Source organism: Podarcis liolepis (genome assembly GCF_965112155.1).
Source record: "Podarcis liolepis genome assembly, chromosome: 17".
Classification (NCBI taxonomy): domain Eukaryota; kingdom Metazoa; phylum Chordata; class Lepidosauria; order Squamata; family Lacertidae; genus Podarcis; species Podarcis liolepis.
Window position 1 is genome coordinate 41,798,194 of NC_139571.1, and position 22,711 is coordinate 41,820,904.

At 45.0% G+C, this 22,711-nt stretch overlaps 1 protein-coding gene across 2 annotated transcripts in view; it reads left to right on the forward strand.

The window, feature by feature from the left end:
• Positions 1 to 21,871, forward strand: part of SPAG17 (sperm associated antigen 17) — a 75,778-nt gene extending 53,907 nt beyond the window's left edge. For both annotated transcript variants that reach the window (XM_083481616.1, XM_083481617.1), the window contains 17 exons: positions 1,221 to 1,333; positions 1,727 to 1,857; positions 2,710 to 2,834; positions 3,945 to 4,127; positions 6,590 to 6,703; positions 8,990 to 9,035; positions 9,986 to 10,088; positions 10,492 to 10,545; positions 12,094 to 12,193; positions 12,410 to 12,515; positions 13,123 to 13,230; positions 15,878 to 16,023; positions 17,428 to 17,597; positions 17,800 to 17,860; positions 18,801 to 18,945; positions 20,138 to 20,275; positions 21,548 to 21,871. In XM_083481616.1, the coding sequence (XP_083337742.1) occupies positions 1,221 to 1,333; positions 1,727 to 1,857; positions 2,710 to 2,834; positions 3,945 to 4,127; positions 6,590 to 6,703; positions 8,990 to 9,035; positions 9,986 to 10,088; positions 10,492 to 10,545; positions 12,094 to 12,193; positions 12,410 to 12,515; positions 13,123 to 13,230; positions 15,878 to 16,023; positions 17,428 to 17,597; positions 17,800 to 17,860; positions 18,801 to 18,945; positions 20,138 to 20,274 (1,842 nt within the window). In that variant the 3' untranslated portion in view covers position 20,275; positions 21,548 to 21,871. The remainder of the gene's footprint in view (positions 1 to 1,220; positions 1,334 to 1,726; positions 1,858 to 2,709; positions 2,835 to 3,944; positions 4,128 to 6,589; positions 6,704 to 8,989; positions 9,036 to 9,985; positions 10,089 to 10,491; positions 10,546 to 12,093; positions 12,194 to 12,409; positions 12,516 to 13,122; positions 13,231 to 15,877; positions 16,024 to 17,427; positions 17,598 to 17,799; positions 17,861 to 18,800; positions 18,946 to 20,137; positions 20,276 to 21,547) is intronic.
• Positions 21,872 to 22,711: the final 840 nt, after the last annotated feature.

Sequence of the window (22,711 nt, forward strand, 5' to 3'; positions counted from 1 at the left end):
GTGAAGTGGTTATGTGAGAAGGGTGGCATTAGAACAAGAGGGGAGTCCTCGTGGGGAGATGCTTGAATCATGTTGGTTTTGGTGTCACGTGTAATGGAACACACAACTCCGGGAACAGGCTGATCAGGCAGAAGTGTGTAGACACACACATTACACCACAGCTAGCTAGGGACATTTGGGGAAGGAGAAGGTCTCCTGGGAATGCACTGCAAGGCCAGCTCTGCTCCCTCTCTGTTTGCATTTTATACTTCTTTTTTAGGGCTCCTGTATAAGCCATGCCAGTGGCGCTGTGGATTAAACCACAGAGCCTAGGACTTGCTGATCAGAAGGTCAGCGGTTCAAATCCCCGTGATGGGGTGAGCTCCTGTTGCTCGGTCCCAGCTCCTGCCCACCTAGCAGTTCGAAAGCACGTCAAAGTGCAAGTAGATAAATAGGTACCACTCCGGTGGGAAGGTAAACGGCATTTCCGTGCGCTGCTCTGCTTTGCCAGAAGCAGCTAAGTCATGCTGGCCACATGACCCGGAAGCTGTACGCCGGCTCCCTCGGCCAATTAAGCGAGATGAGCGCCTCAACCCCAGAGCCGGCCACGACTGGACCTAGTGGTCAGGGGTCCCTTTACCTTTTAATAAGCCATGCCAGATTATCTGGTGAAAGCGAGAGAAAGATGAGAATGATGTCACCACTTCAGATGAAGCAATTAGAGGCTTTAAAGCAGAGTTGAGCAAAATGTTCATGAAAACATATGTTCAGCAGATGTCCCCCGCCTCTTTCTTTCTTTCTTTCTTTCTTCCTTCCTTCCTTCCTTCCTTCCTTCCTTCCTTCCTTTCTTCCTTTCTTCCTTCCTTTCTCCCCTTCTCTCTCTACATTGGTTTTGTGCAACTGGTCTCAGTTGAACACTTTTGCCCCCATTTGAAGACCATCCCAAAATATCACCCAAGGGGTGATGGGGGGGGGGGCTTAAAGCATTACGGAAGTGTTTGAAAAACGCCGTCATTGCCCTTCAACTTAGTCTTCTTTTCATTAAATGATCCCATCCCTTTAAATTTAAATAGATGATTGTATCAGGTGAGGCTTCCAAGGAAGAGACGAGACTTGAATACAATGGAATAGGTAATTCCTCCCTACAGATTCAGGTGGAAATAACCTCTGTATACATAATGCCAAAGATGTGAGTGCCCAGAACTATAGCTATGGCCAAGTGACTTTGCTTTTTATTGCAGGTCATGGCTGATGGCTGCACCTCTGAATTCATTGCTAATATCGATGCTGATGGAAAGGAATCAGAGATCACAGACATTAAATTGCCAATCGTATATGGGGAACATGCACCCAGGTAGGAAATCAATAAATGCTGCCCATTATGTCGTTTATAGGGCCAGCTGCCATATTTTAACCAGTGCTTTTTTTTTTTTTTTTTTGGTCTTTTGGATAAATGGCCTATTTACACATATATGCAACCTGAGCCAACGATTTTAACTATTGCTTGATGTTTCCTTGGTTCTCTTTTATTTCTCACCATATCTGCCCCTCCTTCGTTGTTCTACATTGCAATGATCCAAGGTTTCTTTAAAAGCAATGCATATGAAGTGACTGAGTCAATGGTTTGGAGGGAAATTTATAGTAGCCCAGTTTTGACTTTTCATTCATTCTTCTACTGTTCTGGTTTTGTTCGTTATGTGCTTTGCTTGAACTTGAACTGACCAGATGTGTGGGGTTGATGATTTAGATTCTTCATTGTGTATGCTGACGGCTCAGGGACTGAACTCCTCCGTACCAGGGATGCAGAGGGATACCTGACCGATGCGTATGGTGATCCAGTTACAGCAGTTATACAAGAGCCAATACAAGAATGCCCAGGTAGGAGCACAATCCTCCATTCAGATCAGTCTTGTTTTGATGACGGCGATGGTGATGATGATAAACTTAATATTTATACCCTGCCTATCTGGCTGGGTTTCCCCAGCCACTCTGGGCAGTCCCAACTGAATATTAAAAACATGATAAAACATCAAGCATAAAAAACTTCCCTTAACAGGATTGCTTTCAAGTGTCTTCTAAAAGCCCAGATAGTTGTTTATTTCCTTGACATCTGATGGGAGGGCATTCCACAGGGTGGGCGCCACTACCGAGAAGTCCCTCAACCTGGTTCCCTGTAACCTCACTTTTCGCTAAGTACCTCCCATGTGACCAGTATTAGCCAATGACATGAAAACTACCGGAGAACTCTTTAGAATTCAGTTACCAACCAATCAAATTTAACCACATAGTAATGTATACAAGCATTTACAATTTCAGTGAATTAAATTACTATACTTAACAATTTCCCCACAATCAGTTGGCTATTTGGGGGGGGGGGGGCACATCCTACCACACAATTTCAGACATCCAAAGAACAGCATTCTGTTCCTGGGAAAGTCTAATTTCCCCATGTGTATCATCTATTTCTTATTGTGAATGTGGCAAAGCAAAACTTTTCATCACAGCCATTTCTTGCTATCTTGCGGGTTTTTTGTCTAGACTTACATCATTGTTGTAATAATAATAATAATTTTATTATTTATACCCCGCCAATCTGGCTGGGTTTCCCCAGCTACTCTGGACAGCTTACAAATATCTAAAAACAAAATAAAGTGACTACCTACCTGAATCTTTTCAGAGATAGAATGACTAGTGATTTTCTCTGGTTTTCCTATTTGTCTTTCAAACCAGGAATCCTAAGCATTACCGTGCTTCGCCCTTTGAGTGAAGCGTCTCGATGGGTGATGAAGAGAGATTCGTCCACTATCCCTTATAATCTCCAGTCAAGGGCCTGGGAAGATTTCCCTCCAGTTGAGGTATGCAGCGTTCAGAATTGCTTCTTTCAGTACTTGATTGTGATATGACAGCACTGATCTGGCAGGCCAATTTAAAAAAAAAAAAGTTCATCTGAAGAATTCACAGTGATTTATTGAGGGCAGGAGTTCCTGGACTGGCTCCATGTACAGTGGTACCTCGGATTACAAACACTTCGGGTTACAGACTTCGCTAACCCAGAAGTAGTACCTCGGGTTAAGAACTTTGCTTCAGGATGAGAACAGAAATCGTGCTCCGGCGGCGCGACAGCAGCAGGAGGCCCCATTAGCTAAAGTGGTGCTTCAGATTAAGAACAGTTTCAGGTTAAGAACATACTTCCAGAACGAATTAAGTTCGTAACCAGAGGTACCACTGTACTGTTTCTCCTCCTGTCATTGACGCACCACAGAAAAGGCCTGTTCTCGTGTTGCCATCCTCCAGACTCCTTGTGGGAGGCCTCAGATGATGACCACAGAGTCTGGGCTGCTTCATATGAGGAGAGGCATATGATTATAAATAGCAACATAATCCAAGGTTCAAAAGCAATAATCATTCAGGCTTTTATGTTTATTACCCTAATACATAGTTCATATGATGATGATGATGATAAATTAATGAAGAAGAAAAATAATTTATACCCCACCCATGTGGCTGGATTTCCCCAGCCACTCTGGGCAGCTTCCAACAGAATATTAAACAGAGTAAGTGATGGGATGGCATTTCACAGGGTGGGTGCCACTACCAAGAAGGCCCTCTGCCTGGTTCCCTGTAACTTGGCTTCTCGCAGTGAGGGAACCTCCAGAAGGCCCTCGGAGCTGGACCTCAGTGTCCGGGCAGAACGATGGGGGTGGAGATGCTCCTTCAGGAATACTGGACTGAGGCCGTTTAGGGCTTTAAAGGTCAGCACCAACACTTTGATTAGTGGTTGGAAACGTACTGGGAGCCAACGTAGATCTTTCAGGACAGGTGTTATATGATAGCAAGCTTTCTGATGCAACTGGCTGAAAGCAGATTTTCTGATAGGTTGATCCAGAAGACATTGCCTAGAAGAAAGTCCCACTAAAATGCATGACAAGTAAAATCTCGATTTTCTCTTTGTCATTTGGATTCAGAGAAAGACTCCAGGCCCTCCATTTGGAATGAATGCTTGGAAAGGCCTGTGCATAGAATTCAAGCAGTTAGCAGGTTCTCCTGCACCTATACAGAAATGTCCAAACGTACTCCAAATCCGCCGGTTGATCCAGTATTCGCCAGTCACTGATGAGTTCAGGCAGAAATTGCAGCTTTCTGTGAAGGTAAGGCAAACCCTGTGAAGATCTAGTGAAGCAAACCCGCAGCTGATCTGTTAAGCTTTCAATAGTACATCTAAAAACCCCTGAATGCTCAGAGAAGCTTGAATTAAAGGGCTCACCCTTCCTTCTTTAAATGATGTCCAAGAAATTCCCAGAAGTTCTACTTAATGGGTTAGAACCAATGAGCAAGTCAATATTAGAAGGCAAATCAGAAAGCAGAATTGAAGAACAAGTCAGGAGTCAGGAGTGAAAATCCAGGCAGGATCAGATGGCAAACCAGGAGGCCGGCTTGATGAATGATCCAGAAGAAAAGAAAAGAACTAAGACTACAGTACTGCACCAGAGCTCAGGAAGACCTCTCGTTTAATCAAGGTTCATATGGAAAACAAAGCCCTTTATGTTCCTTTCCCCCAACGACGCAGTGGTCACTCTGAGTAGGCAATCAGAATTTTGCTTTTCCTTCTATTTTCCTTCATGAAATGTTGGGTGTATCAAAAAAACACCAAAGGCTCAACACTGAGAAGGCTGTCACTTTCAGTTCGTTGGTTCAGCACACAGGTCAGCCATATATAGAAGCACTTGTGAAAGTGGTCATTTCACACCTTCCATGGATCAAAGTGTGGAAGAACTTCCTGGCATATGGGCCAGTGTGAAGATTCAGCCATTTAAATATGCCACTACTGTTACAAGTTGTGATGATGATGATGATGACTGTAATAGACTAATAAATATGTGGGTGGGAACAGCGGTGTAGCGTGAGTTGTCAGCACCCGGGGCAAGGCAAGTAATTTGCGCCCCCTAACCCGGGGCAAGGCAAGTAATTTGTGCCCCCCCCTAACCTGCCGCGTCAGGTGATCTGAGGCGAGTTGCCGCTGGCGCTGCCGCCCAAACGACGCCCCTTGCCCGGAGGAGGAGGAGGGCAGAGAGGCGAGGAAAATGCAACATGGCCCAGCAGCTGCAGCAGCAGCAGCGGCGGGGCTGTGAGGAGGGGCTGCCTGGCGCGTCCTCCGCGGCCCTGACGCGCGGGTACCGCGGCGAGCGCTGAGAGCCGCTGTCTGCTGGACGCCTTCAGCCCGGACGCACGCACAGCTCGTCGGTTCCGCGAGACATGGGGCTCTGTTACAGCCTGCGCCCGAGGCTTTTCGGCGACTCCGGAGGCAGCGAGCGCGCCCCCCCCCCAGATGTTGCTCCCGGTGCGGCCGGCCCCCCTTGCACCCCCCACGCTATGCCACTGGGTGGGAATGTGATTCTTGTTGTCCACCCTCACCCCCATTTTGCCCATCTTTTTGTCCATTTTGCTTTTCCTTCTATTTTCCATCATGAAATGTTTAGTGTATCAAACAAACGCCAATTTATTTCATCATAATGTACTGCAGTTTGAAGGCTCATCTGGCCCAGTGCAAAGTTGTCATATTGTAAGCTGCCCTATTATATCGACAGTGGCATTTGCTGCCAAGGAGTGTGGTGGAGTCTCCTACTTTGGAGGTCTTTAAGCAGAGGCTTGACAACCATATGTCAGGAGTGCTCTGATGGTGTTTCCTGCTTGGCAGGGGGTTGGACTCGATGGCCCTTGTGGTCTCTTCCAACTCTAGGATTCTATGATTCTATACCAGGCTAGAGTTGTTGCCCATCTAGTCCAGTTCTCTTTGAACTGATTCTCAGTGGCTCTTGGGGGTCTTTCCAATCACTTGCTGCCATCAGGTTTCTGATCTAACGAGTGATGCTGGGGACTGAACCTGGAACCTTCTACAGGTTTACCACTGAACCTGCCAAAATCTCTTACGAAAGGAGAGAAGCATTTTGATATATGTAGGGAGCTCCGTAGTCACGATAGCTTTGAACCAGTTCCAGAAGCATCTTAGTCACATCGAATGTGCTTTTTCACTTTAATTTATTTCAGATTTTTGAAGTTTCTTGTGTGCTGGGCAACACCAAACTGAAAAGAATCATACTCAAATGACTGTGTGTGAATGGATTGTTATGTGTGTTCCATACCAGTAACTGTCTCAGAACAGCTTTGAACAGAAATAGCGTGGAGTACGCAGACAGCAGAAGCATCTCATTCTGTTTATCTGTATCTCTATAACTTACAAAATAGATGTTTTCTGTCTCCCTCCCCTGGGGGATGCAAAATCTTTCCATATCAATGTAGAAGGAGCACACACATTTCCCGTGAAATTTTATTTCAGGCAATATAGAAGTGTGAAGGAACCGGAAATTAAAGGTACCCTGTTTTCTCAAAACACCGCCACACTTGAAGCGACTCTCAAAACCCACCGTTTGGCTCACATAGGTCTGATTCTACAAAAAGAAAAGGGAAAAAAAAGATTGTAATTTGAGAAAAGCTTTAAAATGCATACACAGAACCAACTGTTAGTTTTCACTTTCACCACAGCTTACTCTAATGAACATTTTTTATAGAAAGTTTATTTTTCCCGTTTCTTCTCCACTGCCCTGGTTTTAAGGAGTACATTGAAAAAATCATGAAGGAAGAAGAAGAAATGGAAGAGATGTCTATTAAAGATCCACGAATGGAAGAAGAGAAGGAAAATGCTGCTGACCTTCTCAAGCTAGTTATGGTAAGGACTGCATGTTTCGTTGTTCCCTTAAATTCAGGTTCCCTTAAATTCCCTTTATAAGGGAGAGTGACACTGCCTTCATTACAACAGTGGCTCAGTTCTGCATTTCCCCAAACCTTGGGGTCTGTTTTCTCCTTCCCTTACATTCTCCTATTTCTTCCCCTTTGTAGCGACCCATTGTCAACCATTACTTCTGAACCAGAAAACTCTGGGTTTGCACTTCATTCACTTCATTGTCTCGTAACAGGAACCTTTTCTCTGCCCAGTTCCACTCTGTTCACAGCTGCAGCTGGAATCAGAAACTTAAATGGAACTTCTTTGAACTTTTTTCTTTGATAGTAAGGCACAGAAATAAAATACAGAAACAAAAGAGTGGGTGTGGAGTAAATGGCGTAGCGGTCAAAATGAGATTCTGTTCCCGACAGCCATTGCAAGTAACAGGTGACACTATCTAAGTGTGCCTTAGCAAAAGCAGCTTTTCATTCCCTGCTCCCTCACCAGGAAATGGCTCCAAAGTAGGTGATGCTTGCCGAACTCAAGGCATAAATTCATGGTAACATCTGATTGCTGATTGGAGAAATAAAAATTTAAAAAGCATGGTTGCAGAGCAGAGGAGTTGAAGAAAAGAGCTTTAAAAACTAAGCTGCAAAGGTGCATGGGTGTTTCTTTGTGGGGATGGAGTGGAAGAGTAGGTGTTTGATGACAGGTGCCAGAGATTCCTTTCCATGCCCTCACTCTTGCAGCCGACAAAAGGAAAGGGAAATGAAGATGATGGGAGACATTAACAGCAGCTGTGCACTGCAAAGGCATCCGTACTTTTTGGTGTATAACACAAGATTGCTTTATTAGAAAATAATGTAAAAAAGGGACATGGGTGGCACTGTGCATTAAACCACAGAGCCTAGGACTTGCCAATCAGAAGGTTGGCGATTCAAATCCCCATGACGGGGTGAGCTCCCATTGCTCGGTCCCTGCTCCTGCCAACCTAGCAGTTCAAAAGCACGTCTAAGTGCAAGTAGATAAATAGGTACCACTCTGGTGGGAAAGTAAACGGCGTTTCTGTGTGCTGCTCTGGTTCACCAGAAGCGGCTTAGTCCTGCTGGCCACATGACCCAGAAACCATACGCCGGCTCCCTCAGCCAATAAAGCAAGATGAGCGCCGCAACCCTAGAGTCGGTCACGACTGGACCTAATGGTCAGGGGTCCCTTTACCTTTAATGTAAAAAAAGTGGGGTTGTCTTATACATGGGCAGTTAATAGGTGGGGCAGGGGAGCGGTTGCTGCCACGAGCAGGAGATTGTTATCTGCAGAAGGGCAATCGATTCGTGGCTGAAGCAAGGGCTGTTGCCGATTGGCTGCTGTTGCAGCTGTTGTGCTGGCGAATGGCGGTGAGCGGGCAGACAATTGGTGGCTTCGGTAACATGTATGATTGCCATCGTTGGTCTGTCGGGTGAGGTTTTTTTAGGTCAACAACTCTGGAAACCCCCACCCACATTTTCTTAAATTTGAATCCCCCAAAATAAGGGGCGTGTTATACACAGGGGTGTGTTATACACGGAAAAATGCGGTAACTGTTGTAGAGAGATAGCTAAGGAACAGAAATGGACAGGGTAGAAGGAGGGCGCAGAGTATGATACAAACATCTTTTCTGCAACACCAGCAGCTAGGCTAAATGTCTCTATTAGATCCAGCTGGCTTGGTGCCACTGTCATTGAAATTCTACACAATATTGATCCAGAGCAGATTCCAGTGTCTGGTTAGCAGAGTAAAAACTTAAACACGTTGCAAAAAACAGAGGCAATTGTCTTTCCTCCAGCAGAGCTTTACTGCTACTGAAGGCAAATGAGCATAATGGTCACACATCCAGTACATTCAGGATTGGCACAGTCCATAAGAAATCCAGTTGCAGCAGACTTAATTTAAACTTACAATAACTTGTAATAAGTCTAAACCTTGCTTGCAGGTCAGAAAAAAGTAAAAAGTACAGAAGCAGTAATTATACGTATCCATATAATGGGTCTGTCTGCTGTTTAATTTTTAGACTGCAGAGGAGCAATGTGCTGCAGTGGAAATCTTCCTCATATTTCTATCCCGGTCTCTCAAAATAGTCATCTTCTTCCAGATACACATATTGACAGCAGGAATGAGACACACCACTGTATCGCCAATGCCTTTGGTGGCTGTAAGCCCCATAATAGCTGTTTGTTAAATATTTGGTGTGGCTGAAATGCCATGGAAAATACGTATTCAGAACTACACAACTCAAGCTATGTTTCTTCATTGCAGTCTTTCCCTAACCTTGAAGAACCTTCAGAAGATCTAGGCAGCAGAGGTAAGAGTGAGAAAACATGCTTTGCTCTTTTAAAATCACTGGTGAGTCTTGTGTGCAATATTTCTCTGCATCTGCCAGAAATATTCTGTGTTAGCTTTTTATTTTTATAATTACATTTTGGGACTAGTAGGGAAATCCTGTTGCTGGTGCTTAAGTAATATCTGTTAAAGAACTGCTGGGGAGGAGAAGAAGAAGAAGAAGAGTTTGGACTTGATATCCCACCTTTCACTCCCCTTCAGGAGTCTCCAAGCGGCTAACATTGTCCTTTCCCTTCCTCCCCCACAACAAACACTCTGTGAGGTGAGTGGGGCTGAGAGACTTCAAAGACGTGTGACTGGCCCAAGGTCACCCAGCAGCTGCATGTGGAGGAGCGGAGACGCGAACCCGGTTCCCCAGATTATGAGACTACCGCTCTTAACCACTACACTACACCACACTGGCTCTCACTGGAGAATTGCCAGTGAAAACGGTTGGTGGATGTAAAGCTTCTCTTCCACCAACCCTTTCCTCCCTCCTTCTTATAGACCATGCGTGGAGAGGCGCCACCATTTTAAAGGTCTCTCATTTACAATTCTCCTCATAAAAAAGTGGTTCTGCAGCTCACAATCAGAAAAATAAGTTCTCGTGCCACAAAGCTCTTTGGTGTTCTTGCTGCAAAAGATTAATAGTTACCCCTGTGGAAATTTCTTAACTTTGAAAACAAAAACACAGGGGAAGTAATTAATTCGCAGATATCTATTGACGGCTGAAATATGCATGTACGTAAATTGTGCTCTATGATATACATAAAAATGCATATATAGTATATTTCTGCATTGGTGGACAATGAAGCAGAAGAAAGACCTGTAAAAAATCAGATGATAGCAGCAGAACAGAAGACAGCACAGGTATGTGAATGTCAGAACAGATTGAGACATGTTGCTACATCGCTTTCTCTTGTGGCTTTACAGCTCATATTGCTGACATATATGAGCAGGCAGTGGCTTCACACTCACACCATCCATCAAGGGAGTCGCTTGCAAAGAAAACAGAAGAATATTGGCAGAGGTTCCGGTAAGAGTTCAGTATAATAAGATGTTGTCATAAATGCACAGCCATGACTTACTCATTACCTGTAAGGTGTGTGTTGTTGTAATTAGCCTGATCTGGACCGCTAGACGATTATGCTAACATAATTGTTGTCGCAGATTCCGTCGTCTTCCCTAGCTAGGCCCTAAATCACAAGCTCTGATGATGTGTGTTTTACGTTAAAGTAAAAAAGTGCTCCTGAGGCTATTGGGAGTGAATTCTTTACTCACAGGCATTATTACAGGCCAGTTGCCAGCTGCAGGAATCTTTACAAGTGAAGGTAAAGTTGTTGAAAGATTTCATATATTGTGTTATTTCTTTGCATAAGATGTCAGTGTCATATTTCAAGAATAATATTTGGTGAACTTCTTCCTTTCTTCTCGTACAGCCAGGAAGAGGCACAGGATGTATCTTTCTGGCAGGTCAAGCTTGCGCAGACCAGGTAACAGTGCTGCTAGTTTAAGGGTAGGATTCAGAAGTTCCTAAGTGGAAGCTGGGGTGGGGTGCAGGGGGAGAAAGAATGTGGTTGAGTCTGTAGATTTAGGAAACTCCTGCTGCCTTGCGGGACATCTTCAGAAGAAGAGAGGGCTAAGGAATAAACCCTACGCAAATCCGACAAGTCCCTAAGGTGGTTGGATGGAACCTTGTATGCCTCCTTCCGGCAACTCCTGCTGCCACGCTGGTCCCAAATGTACCGTATTGGCCCGAATATAAGCCACACTTCCCCCCCCCCCCGAATTCTGACCATGAAAAGTTAAAAGTGTGGCTTATATTCATGACCTTACGGTATGCAGCCAGGAGCGCGGGGCAAACAGCAAACAGCACCAGGAGCGTAGTTCTTCCCCAAGGACAGGAAGGAAGAAAGCAAGGAAGGGGAAAGGCCGCTGGCAGTGTAGCCCCCCCCCCCCATTATGCAGCCTGGAGCAGCGAGGAAGGGAGTGGCTTATATTCAGGTATTTTTTTCTTTTCCCCCCTTCTATTTTAAAGCTGTGGCTTACCGTATTTTTCGCTCCAAAAGATGCACCAGACCATAAGGCGCACCTAGTTTTGGGAGGAGGAAAACAAGGAAAAATTATTCTGAATCCCAGAAGCCAGAACAGCAAGAGGGATCTGGCTTCTGGGATACTGTGTGGCTGTTCTGGCTTCTGGGATAACGGCGCCAAGCCTCTTCAGGACAGCGTGATGAAGGCTCCCCCTGCCCAAAGAGGCTGCGCAGGGCTAAGGACAGGCGCATCGCTGAAGGGGCACAGAAGCCAGGACAGGCGCATCGCTGAAGGGGCGCTGCGCAGTTCTCTCTCTCTGAGAGGGAGAACTGTGCAGCGCCCCTTAATTGAAGCTGGAGAAGGAACAGAAGGAGACCCTTCTGTTCCTCCTCCGGCTTCGCAGGACAGGTGCTGCGCAGAGAGGGAGAACTGCGCAGTGCACCTTCAGCGAAGCGGGAGGAGGAACAGAAGGGGCTCCGTTCCTCCTCTCGCTTCGCTGAAGGGGCGCTGCGCAGCTCTACCTCTCTGCGCAGCGCCATTCGCTCCATAAGACACACTCACATATCCCCTTACATTTTAGGAGGAAAAAAGTGCATCTAATGGAGCGAAAAATACAGTATATTCAGGTGCAGCTTATATTTGGGGCAATACAGTATTGCTCTGCTTTCCTTTGGACCACGTGAGTGAGGCCAAGAGTGGGGTCTTCTTGTCTGGGCAGCCCAGAACCTCCAGGCACACTGGCCAGGTTTGCACCCCGGGGAGGTCACTTTGGTGCTGCTAATGCAGCCGTTTGACTTCACCCTGGAGGTGAAGTCCCCTCGACAAAAGAAAGAAAGGAGGGGTGGTTTTTCTCCTGTCCCGATGGGGCAAATTTGCCCAGTTTTTCACTTTTTAACGTTCTAGACTTAACTATGGGCAATCCATAATTCCTGGTTATAAAACAGTCATAAATATAAAACAGTAAAATCGTCATAGTGTTGTGGATTTCTTCTTTTCCTTCCAATTAGGCAGGAAATTGAGGATGGAAAGGAGTGTCTTATGAAGATAAGGAACAAAGTCATCCCCCCCTATTTCAGTTCAGAATTTGGCATGGAATTTCTGAAGAAGGTAATTGGGATGTGAAAGTTTAGCAGAGCTGGGCTAATGCAAACACCTCATTTACACTGTGCTGGGCTACTGACAACCTGCTCCTAATAACTTTGCCCTTCTCACTGCTCAGACTTACGGAATTGTGTGTACGGCACTGGTGGACATAAATTTTTTACTCGTGTTTTGACTGTTTTTGTTAGAAAGTTAATTTCCTCCTCTGTTTTTTCTTTAAAGCTTCCTGATGTTGAAAGTCTTTCGAAAAAGCTCCCTCCATTCTCAAAGAAAGGAAAGAAGGGACCATTGCTGGATACAATTACAGAGTCGGGTGAAAGCAATCTAGGTAACGCTGCAACACTAAACGACCCTCTCTTGAATTTGTGAGTGCTGGGTCCCCATTTGCCCTTACGTCCTCCGTAGCTGGACATGGTGGCAGTGTCTGCAAGTTGCACAGCATTTTCTCATGCTCCTTGTGTACCACTATAGAGCACAACAGGGCACACATAAGAAGCATCACATAAAGAGGCCAGTTCCTTCCCCCACCCGCCCCTTCCAGGACAGCTTCACACATTTGGCCTGGATAGCTCAGTTGGTTCCAGCGTGCTACTGATAACACCAAGGTTGCAGGTTCGATTCCCATATGGGGCATTGCAGGCGGTTGTACTAGATCAGAGTTTTCCAACGCGTGTGCCGTAACACGTTAGTGTGTCGGCTGCAGTATGTAGGTGTGTCATGCGAACACTCTTCTAAGGGATTAGTTTAACCTCTGATTTGCTAGTAAAACCGAATTACAGTCATATCTTGGATCCCAAACGCCCTGGAACTCAGACGTTTTGGCTCCCAAACACCTCAACCCCCCCCCCCGGGGGGGGGATTGCCCTAAGTTTGTAATATTGTTAGTTTGTCAGTGTAACTATTAGCTTGTCAATGTCGCTATTATATTTCTCTAGGAACGCTGGAGCTGTCAGGCAGAAGCAAGATGTCGGGCGCTACGCTCACTAATTCATCAGGTTATTCTGTAATCTGTGCTGAGGTTTACCCAGAGTTCTCCACAACAGGTAAAGTATTTCAGCAGGTCACTTGGAAAAGGAAGTCATAAATTAGACGTGGCAACAAATAAAAGTTTTGTCAGCAATTGAGAACTGGCAGGCTTGCATGCTGACACAGTGATAGATGAGCAGACCTTCATGATATTTGACTACCCCTAGGGAGGAGCCAAAGGGATGCGGGTGGCGCTGTGGGTTTTGAACCTAGCAGTTCAAAAGCACGTCAAAGTGCAAGTAGATAAATAGGTACTGCTCCGGTGGGAAGGTAAACGGTGTTTTCGTGCGCTTCTCTGGTTCGCCAGAAGTGGCTTAGTCCTGCTGGCCACATGACCTGGAAGCTGTACGCCGGCTCCCTCAGCCAATAAAGCGAGATGAGCACCGCAACCCCAGAGTTGTCCGCGACTGGACCTAACGGTCAGGGGTCCCTTTACCTTTACCTTAGGGAGGAGCCAAAGTTGAGCTGCTATAGAAAACTAGAGACAGCACTTAGTGCTAGTTTCCTTTGGATGGTAAAGCACTGGAGACTTGACGTGCCTTCATAATATGTACTCCATTTACTAATAGAAACAAATCTCATTTACTTAATTTATTTCCAACTCACTCTTCCCAAAGGAACCCAGGGCCATCAGAACAAACAGACAAACATTTCAAACAATCATCTCACAGTTAATTTCAAGGGTGCCAATAATAGTGGATTTGAGCTATGAAATACCTGGTTGAGTAGGGACATCTTTAAATTCCTCCAGAATAATTATGAGGGAGGGAGACACGCCTCACATAATCATAATTATAATCGTAATTTTGTTATTTGTACTCTGCCCCTCAAACATTAAAGCCTTCCCTATACAGGGCTGCCTACATTCAAGGAGGGCATTCCATACAGAGGGAACTGCTACCAAGAATCTGTCTCTGAAACTTTTCTGAGACCTTCTGAAGTGTTCTATATTTCTGAGATTAAAACGGCACAAATTTCTGAAACTAGGCCTTGAAGCACAAAACTGTGTACAATGCTTCACAGGGTGATAGATGCCCAATTTTGGTACCTACAGTTAGTTTACCTTTTATGAATATAACCTTTAAGTCTAAACGTATTGCTGTTTGCCCACAGTCCTTAAATTACAAAAGCTTGTTGGTATCATAGAATGGATAGTTCAGAAAAAGTATCAAAGGAGAAACTTGAAGAAGCCGATTTGTGGAGCCAATGTTTACAGGCTAGCAGCGTTGCTCTTAAGAAAGGACATAACTGCAGCATAGGATTGCACTGGAAGAGAGCTATAAAAATGCCAAGTATTTTTACTTGTAGCATGTTGTTTCAGGGATATTTCTTCCAAAAACAAACAAACAAAAAAACAAACCAGTCATGCCTTCTGCAATTAGGACTGCTACTACTTTTGGATCAAGGGTTTTCTTTTTATGTTTTATTGATTTGCTTAGGTGTGTTTTTTTTTAAAAAATATTCCAGTTCCCAGAAAAAATAGAACACTCTTGAATTTTCAAAGCACATTTCATCTTTGAAAGATGATGGGATGAAAAAGAATATGAGAAAAAGAATATGAGAAGTGAGACAACCTTAAGTAGCTAATAATAAGGGTGGGAGTGAAATTTAAGTTACTCCGAGCTAAAACAAATAAAAAGAGCCACACGCAGCCCAAGATGGCTAATCCACTTTTAACGTCCAAGTAAATATTACTGCAAGCAGATCAGCATGCTTAAACCTATGTCTGTTCCAATCACATGGAAAAGAGATGGAAGTTTGGTTTAAGGAGTGTAGGGATGGTGGGATGATACACTGTCGCTCCCATCCACGTCTTACCTTCCCTGAGTTTATCCCCTTAGAGTCTTAGACACTTTGTCCTTAGGTACCAAAAGTAAGACTGGCTTGCAGAAATGTACCTCGAACAAGAGGCTATAGGAAAGTAAGCAGTTTCCTATACAAGAGCCATAGGTTCCCCTAATCCATGTTCCCCTTTTGTTCTACAAATTTGGCCCCATGTACCTATCCTTTTAAGGGACGTGGGTAGCGCTGTGGGTTAAACCACAGAGCCTAGGACTTGCCGATCAGAAGGTCGGTGGTTCAAATCTCCGCGACAGGGTGAGCTCCCGTTGCTTGGTCCCAGCTCCTGCCCACCTAGCAGTTCGAAAGCACGTCAAAGTGCAAGTAGATAAATAGGTACCGCTCCGGCGGGAAGGTAAACGGCGTTTCCGTGCGCTGCTCTGGTTCGCCAGAAGCGGCTTAGTCATGCTGGCCATATGACCCGGAAGCTGTATGCTGGCTCCCTCGGCCAATAAAGCAAGATGAGCACCGCAACCCCAGAGTCGGCCACGACTGGACCTAATGGTCAGGGGTCCCTTTACCTTTTACCTATCCTTTCCTTTGTTTGTGATTGGGTCTTTCTTTATTCATGGTCAGGCCACACCTTGGTTTAAACAAATGGGTCTGCTGATATACCACATCTAGTTTGGCCCCGAAACAAACCACGTAAAATAGGGGACACCTCCCAGAAAGGGTCGTTGGGATTTGAGCAGATATTTGGATGCATGCCACGCATGCATTTCAGAAAAGAAAAATGAATAGCTCTCTGTTAATTGCGCAAGAACTGTAGAACTGGACTCGTTCAGAGTCTGCAGTCAGCCTTGGAACTCTCTTCGTTTTTAACAGAAATGTCTGAGAGTAGATTGGAGATTGTCTTTGAGCCAAAACTCCAGTCTCTTCTGGTGGATGCAGCAGGTTCCCCAAGGAAAGAGAAGGTGAAATTGCCTGTGTCCATACAGAGAGACAAGACGCACTCTGTACCCAGGCGAAAGGTAAGAAAGTTGATCTTCCACTGTTCCACCATTTCTACCCTAACCATGAATACAAGCGGTAGAAGTATAACTTCTTTCTTAAAACACTTTTTTTCTTAAGATGCACCATCTGCTATTATACTGATGCAATAGTGCTTAGAAACCTGCACAATCCATTTAGCCTAAGACAACGGTGGGACAAAATGAAAGTGGCGTTATTGCGCTACATTTAGCACCTTAAAAAATGACAGTCTGCCTCCAGCCTTGCATTGGCCATTGAGAAATACCAGAGCCAATCAGAAGCAGAGGGAGGCCACACAGTTCAATGGCAGCTCACGTGTTTTGATCTCTGCTATCTCTATCTCCAATTAAAAGAACTTGGGTAATCGGGTTGGGAAAGACTTCTCTCTGCAAGAGATGTCAGAAAGCTATTGACAACTCTAGGCTGGAAGGATAATTGCCTGGCTCAGTGTAAGGTGCATCCTGTCTTCATAGATGGTCACTCTATGTGAGTGGTTGATGGGAATTTGCTGTAGCCTCTAGGTCCCCACTCACCCCCAAACTGAAGGGCTGATTTTGCATGAGTTTCCCTGTGCTGAAGCCAATACAATTGGACTTTTTCCTTTGCATCTGTATGTGATGACGAATCAGCCTTGTGAACGGTTCCATGCATTTCCACATGGCAGGCCATCAGCTCTAGGTCAGCCATCGTAGATCCGCTTAAACATTCAACTTGCATTATTTCTACCCAACAAAAACTGCCATATTGCTTGGAATATAATGTTAGGGACAAGGGCTGGCCCCAGGGGCTGCTGGCAGCAGAGCTGGTGGGAGCAGAGCTGGCCTTGGCTCTGTTCCATGTGTGAAGGCCACCATATTTCTTGCAAACCTCTTAGAGGATTATTACAGTTGAGCAGTTTACATGTTTTGTTGACTAAATAAATACTGGGTTCCCCAAGAGGCAATACGCAAATCAGGCATCATATATTGGGAAAATCCAAGATGGTGGCCATCACCCAGAGACCCAAACCAATTGCCAGCATAGCTTCTATAATCAGTTCTGCTGCCCATCACCACTGGGTAACATCTCACCCTATTCTTTCCACAGAAGTAATTAACTTGCAGGAGCAGCAAGCAAAGCATCTGTGCCCTGTGGAGATTCTGGGGAGGTAACAGTGCTAGGCAGGGGCCCAGGTTGGCACTGGGCAGAGTACCACTGGCAGCGCTGCCAGGTGCCCATCGGTGTCTGACGCTGGTTGTTAGGCATCTGAGTTAGGGGTTCTGGGCACAGAGCGCCAGTCTACTGCGAAGCGTACGAGTTCTGTGGATGGAGGATTGCTTGATAATGGGTCATTTTTCTCATGCCAGCTTGCCTTCAAATTAGGAGTATTTGGCCTCCCTAATCCGTGCTTCTCATTCATGCAGGGTGAAGATCCCGTTTCTGGCAAAGTTCACACATGCTCTGCTACAGCAGCTTCGCAGCAAATGTCCGGCTTTCTTCTCATCCCACCTAAGGTGTCATTTGGGGTTCTCAAGGAGGGCTGCACCTACAAAACCATAGTAGTCTTGAAGAACATCGGGATGAATTTCTGCAGGTTGGCATATTTATTTATTTGAAGCACCATATTTGTTTCCTTGCTCCTACATGTTCGGCAAGACTTCCACAAAATGATAAAGGGGTGCAGAGAAATCTTGGCAATCATGAAAAAAGCAAGAGATTCTACGTTTCTGCTATTTTCTTACTTCCCGATCCTGTCAGTCCCAACCAACAAGCTAGCTCACTTTGTTTCTTGGCAGGTTTCGGGTGAAACAACCACCACCCCGTACTGGATTGCGAGTGTGCTACACCCCAGGGCCTGTAAGTCAGGGGGTGTTTGTCGTGTTTTTTTCCATGTGCTGGGGTCCTCAATGTTTCAAGAAGTTGCTTAGGAGGGAGGAGTTTCCAATATTGCAGTGGAAGAAGCTTTCTGAAAAAGGCATTCGAAGCTATGAAACACTACCTGAATCTCAGTTTCAGCTCTCATAATCCTGACAAATCTCAATTTATCACGAGGCAGGCGCACATGGTCATCCCCTCCAGTTGCTTTTCCTGCCTTGCCTAAGAAGAGCAGTTCTCTTGCTTAAGATTTTTCTGAACTCCTGCCTCCTTGACTTCCCCGCTCTTCTAAATCTGCAGCTCTTTATTTTCCTTCTCTGTTAAAAAGAAAGAAAAGGGGAATTTTGTTTTCTGATTCTTAACCACCACCACCCACCCCAGCGGCAATGAGAAACATCATTTGGTTTTAAAAAGGCCGCTAAGCCAAAAGACATTCCAATTGTCTGATCGAAGGACAGTCCTCAGAATAATTTATCCAAAGGGGCTTCTGGTATGCTACTGCCCATTCTTCTACAGCAAACAGTGCAGAGCAACACCCCTTTTTTTTAAAAAAAAGGTGCATTTGAATTCTCTGCACACAGCTTGTTGCTCACATTGGGAGCTACTTGCTCTATAGTAAGGCTGGTAAAGAGGATTCTACTGGGGGTGTAACATCCTGTTTTGTAACATCCACGCATCTTGCTATGAGGCGGCACCATCTTGAACGTTGTGGGCGAGGTTCTCCCATTCCTCATCCATTGGTCCTTGTTCACTTTTTGGTAAAGCAAACAGCCCTCAATGTGAGTCCAACTAATCTGGGGCACTTTCAGCTTCATCCTTTTTTTTTACTGTTACAATTTCTGGTATCCTCCTGCATGATGTGAGAAAAACCATTCATGAAGAAGTTTAGCGTTGCTCAATTTTAATGATCCTTTTTTTATAGGTAGCTTCTGGGTTGCAAACAGAGCTGGAAGTCGATATTTATGCTATGGCTATTGGAGTAGAAGGCAGTGAGGGAGCAGGTGAAGTTTCCCATCGGATCGAAATTTACACAGAAACGGAAACTCTTTTCCTACCTGTGGAAGCAAATATCCTTTATTGCTTTTCTATGCAGGACAAACTGGTGGCCTTTACTGCACAGACGGCCACAGAACTACCCACCCACCCACCCACCCACCCCCAACACACTCACACACTTTGAGCAAGTTACTTTATTTTGAAGACTTTGCAGTCCCTTAAAATACTTTTGGAGAGAGATGTTTATTGTTGACATCTGTCTCTCTCGGGAGACAATGGGAAGTGTGTGCCTTTGGGGGTAAACTCCAACCCTTGGAGATGTTTACGCAACCCAAGTTGTTTCAAAATGTTGTTTTAATGTTTGGGAAGAGAAATTCTATAAAGGCTAAACGTTTAGAGCTTTTTACAGGGCCATCCTGTGGTCCCCACTGCCCTTTCAGCCAGAAATCTTCTCCTTAACATTGGCTGAGTGTAGTTGAAATCCTATATGCTCTGATGTTCTTCTGATGTTGTAAAGATGCTCTTTGTAAGGTTCTCCTGGAAATGACTCACAGTGATTTACAGACACAATAGAAAAGAAGAAAACCAATGACAGGAACAGTAGAAATCTCCGCCCATGCCACTCCCTCCCATTAGTTCTGGTCCTGCCTTCTGGAACAAGAGAGAACACATCTGCTCCATCTTCTGTGTGGCAGCCTTTCAGATATTTGAAGGCCACTGTCATATGCTTGCTTAGTAAACTCCTAGATACTAATGAGGAACAGGGTGGCAACTTGGAAAGCTGCTAATCATTGAAGCTGCTCTTCATCATCCAGCGAAAGAGTAAGAGTTTGGAGAGAACCCAACTTCATATCCCAGATGTGAGCTAAACTCTACTTGAATTGCATTAGCTCTTGTCTCCTGAATCAGCCTACTCCCATAGCTTCATTAACTATGAACCCTGAAATTTGGGATCGCCTTCAAAGCTTTGACAGAGTTTTGCAACAAATGTATCAGTTACTCAGCTTGGAGGAAGCTGCAAAACTATGGCACAAGTTTGCAGGGGATCCCAAATTTGGGGGTTCGTGGTTAATGAAGCTTGCTCCCATCTCTGTTCTTTACTAGTTTCGCAATGCTTTTTTTGTCACCAGAAGTGGAAGTGCCAGCTGGAACCTAATGGCCAAAGCAGTCCTCTGCCGGTTAGAAGAGATGCGCTTTATATATATTAACAGGGCACACACAAGTGCTTCACAAAGCAACATCCATCCTTAACATGCCTTTCACCAGTCTTAACAAGCAACATCTATGACAGCAGACCCCCCAACTATCCTCAAGGGGAGAAGGCTCCTACCACTCAGCTGGTTTCAGAAAGCCCAACCTCTCATTTTAGAGTTATACTACCCCACAAGCTACCTGGTTAACGTAAGTAATTTAATTGCATTTAAGCGCGGAAACTCCGTTTGAACAGTATGTACTTTCTGATAACTGATTCCTACCACACTGTGCAGATCTCAGTGCATCTTCCAAAAGTGAAGACCCTGAAATTTATAACTCACTGGCTTCCCTACCAATTGTATGGAGGCCACCGGCAATGGTGTCATAGTCCAAAATAGTCTCATGGCACTGCCTACCTCACCATTAAGACAACAGGTCAAGGATTACTGGTATAGCGATAATTTGAGAGATTGGGGTAGGAGAGGACCGGAACGGCTTTAGCTGAGGCTGCATCCATTCTGGAAACAAGTGGAAGATAAATCGATTACCCCTTTTCTTCCTGACAGGGCTCCTACACTGAACCCTTGTGGTTGAGGAGGAACTGCTGTCGACACTTCTTGCTGCATTTGACACCTGAAGCAGATTTAGCTGGTCTGCTACTGATCAGTTGCAGCGTTCCCCTCTAAATTAGGGGTGAGCAACCATTTTGCCCCCAAGCAACAGTGGGTGAGTGCTCAGGGGCCATATGCCAGTGACCTGAGCATATGCACACAGGGCTTTCAAATACTCTCTCCACTCCAGCAGGGAGAGAATAATAATATTTTTTTATTTATACCCCGCCCATCTGGCTGGGTTTCCCCAGCCACTCTGGGTGGCTTCCAACAAAATATCCAAACATTAAAAGCTTCCCTAAACAGGGCTGTCCAGATGTCTTCTAAAAGTCTGGTAGTTATTTTTCTCTTTGACATCTGGTGGGAGGGTGTTCCACAGGACGGGCGCCACCACCGAGAAGGCCCTCTGGCTGGTTCCCTGTAACTTGGCTTCTCGCAGTGAGGGAACTGCCAGAAGGCCCTCGGCGCTGGACCTCACCTACTGCAACATGATTTATGGGGGGAGGCCCACACCGTGGCTCTCCCGGAGTGCCTTTGCTCCCTGTCACATCCACGCTTGCCTCTGCTTGCCAGTTGCTTGGTAGGCTGGGAGGGATGCAGTTTACATTCAGAGAGGGGTGGCTCTGTCTCAGCATGCTCCTCACGGCCTGCCCTAAAGCTGTTTGGCAAGCTGAGAGAAATGTGGTTTGTTTCTGAAGTGAGGAGGGGAGCGCTAGGTAAAATTAAGCAAAGGGATGAATTCAACGGCAGGAGGGTGACTTGGCCACCTGCAGTGGGCCACATGGAGGTTATCCACAAGTGCTCTTAAGATTAGTGAAATAATTACAAAAAAGACAGTTTTTGAAATTTTCAGTTTTCTTGGTTTCAGACTCGTTACTCAGTTGGGCGAATGATGAGTGCTGTGATGAAACTGTCACATTACCCTGCGCTGGAATTTCAATGCTGCAACAAGAACTACAATGAAGTTTTTAACACAGCCCGGCTATCTTTTAACTTCGCATTGTTGCTGTTTTACAAAACAGACCATGGCAGGCTTGGAATGGTGATTATAACATCCCAACAGCCCTACAATGGTAAAATTATCTAGCAGCAATATCATCTTGATGTTTTTGAAGTATAAAAATTTCCCATCGATACTTATTAATATATATTTAGGCATCAACGTTTAACAATAAAGTTTAGTTCCTCGTCATTGTGGTTCTCTGATTTGGACTTTGACAATATTTTATTTAACAGTGGAACTGGGAAATGAGCTTTCCACTCCATTTGTGCTACCACCAAGCAGTTTTACTGGAGAGAAAGAGCTATGCAGTCAGACTATTTACCAGATTCAGTTTCTGTTTTAAGATAAGACATGAAGCAATAGGATGGAGCAATTAAGAACCAAATGCTCCATGAAGGGAATCCTGCCCATTCTTTTCCAGCAGGAAGAGGAGCTTTCACTCTCAGGTTGACATTAGTGGGGTATACTGAGCGATGTCTCATTAATGCTTTTGTGGCTGATGGGGCACATGTATCTGTTAACTAAAGGTAGAAGATTTAAATGTAACTTGCAGTACAATCCTATATATCTGCTTTGAAGTAAACCATCTTGAGTTCAGTGGGGTTAACTATGAAATTCTATAAAAACTCCCATGTAAGTGTATGCCTCCTTATTTAACCTCTGGTTGTGGTTTTTGAGTGCCCTAGCTTGGATAAAGAAATTGGCGTGTGAAAGGAATTATCCTGCATTTCAAGTTTGTAGAAACGAGCTTCAAGCTTCTAAATTCTGCCATTCATCTCAGACTCACACACCATGCATGAATAACCTTCACCATCACAATCTAATAGACACTCAGAAAACCCCCTTGATATGCAACACAATCACCCATCACCTGAGACACATTGATAATGATGAAGGGAGGGATATTACTTATTTCCCTTCGACCTTTCAATCCTGTAGCCAATTTGGTTTAAGAGCTAACACAATAATTTAGCTACTGGTTTGCATTTGGAATGTGGCTGTATTGGAGCATCTAAACAAGGTCTAAGC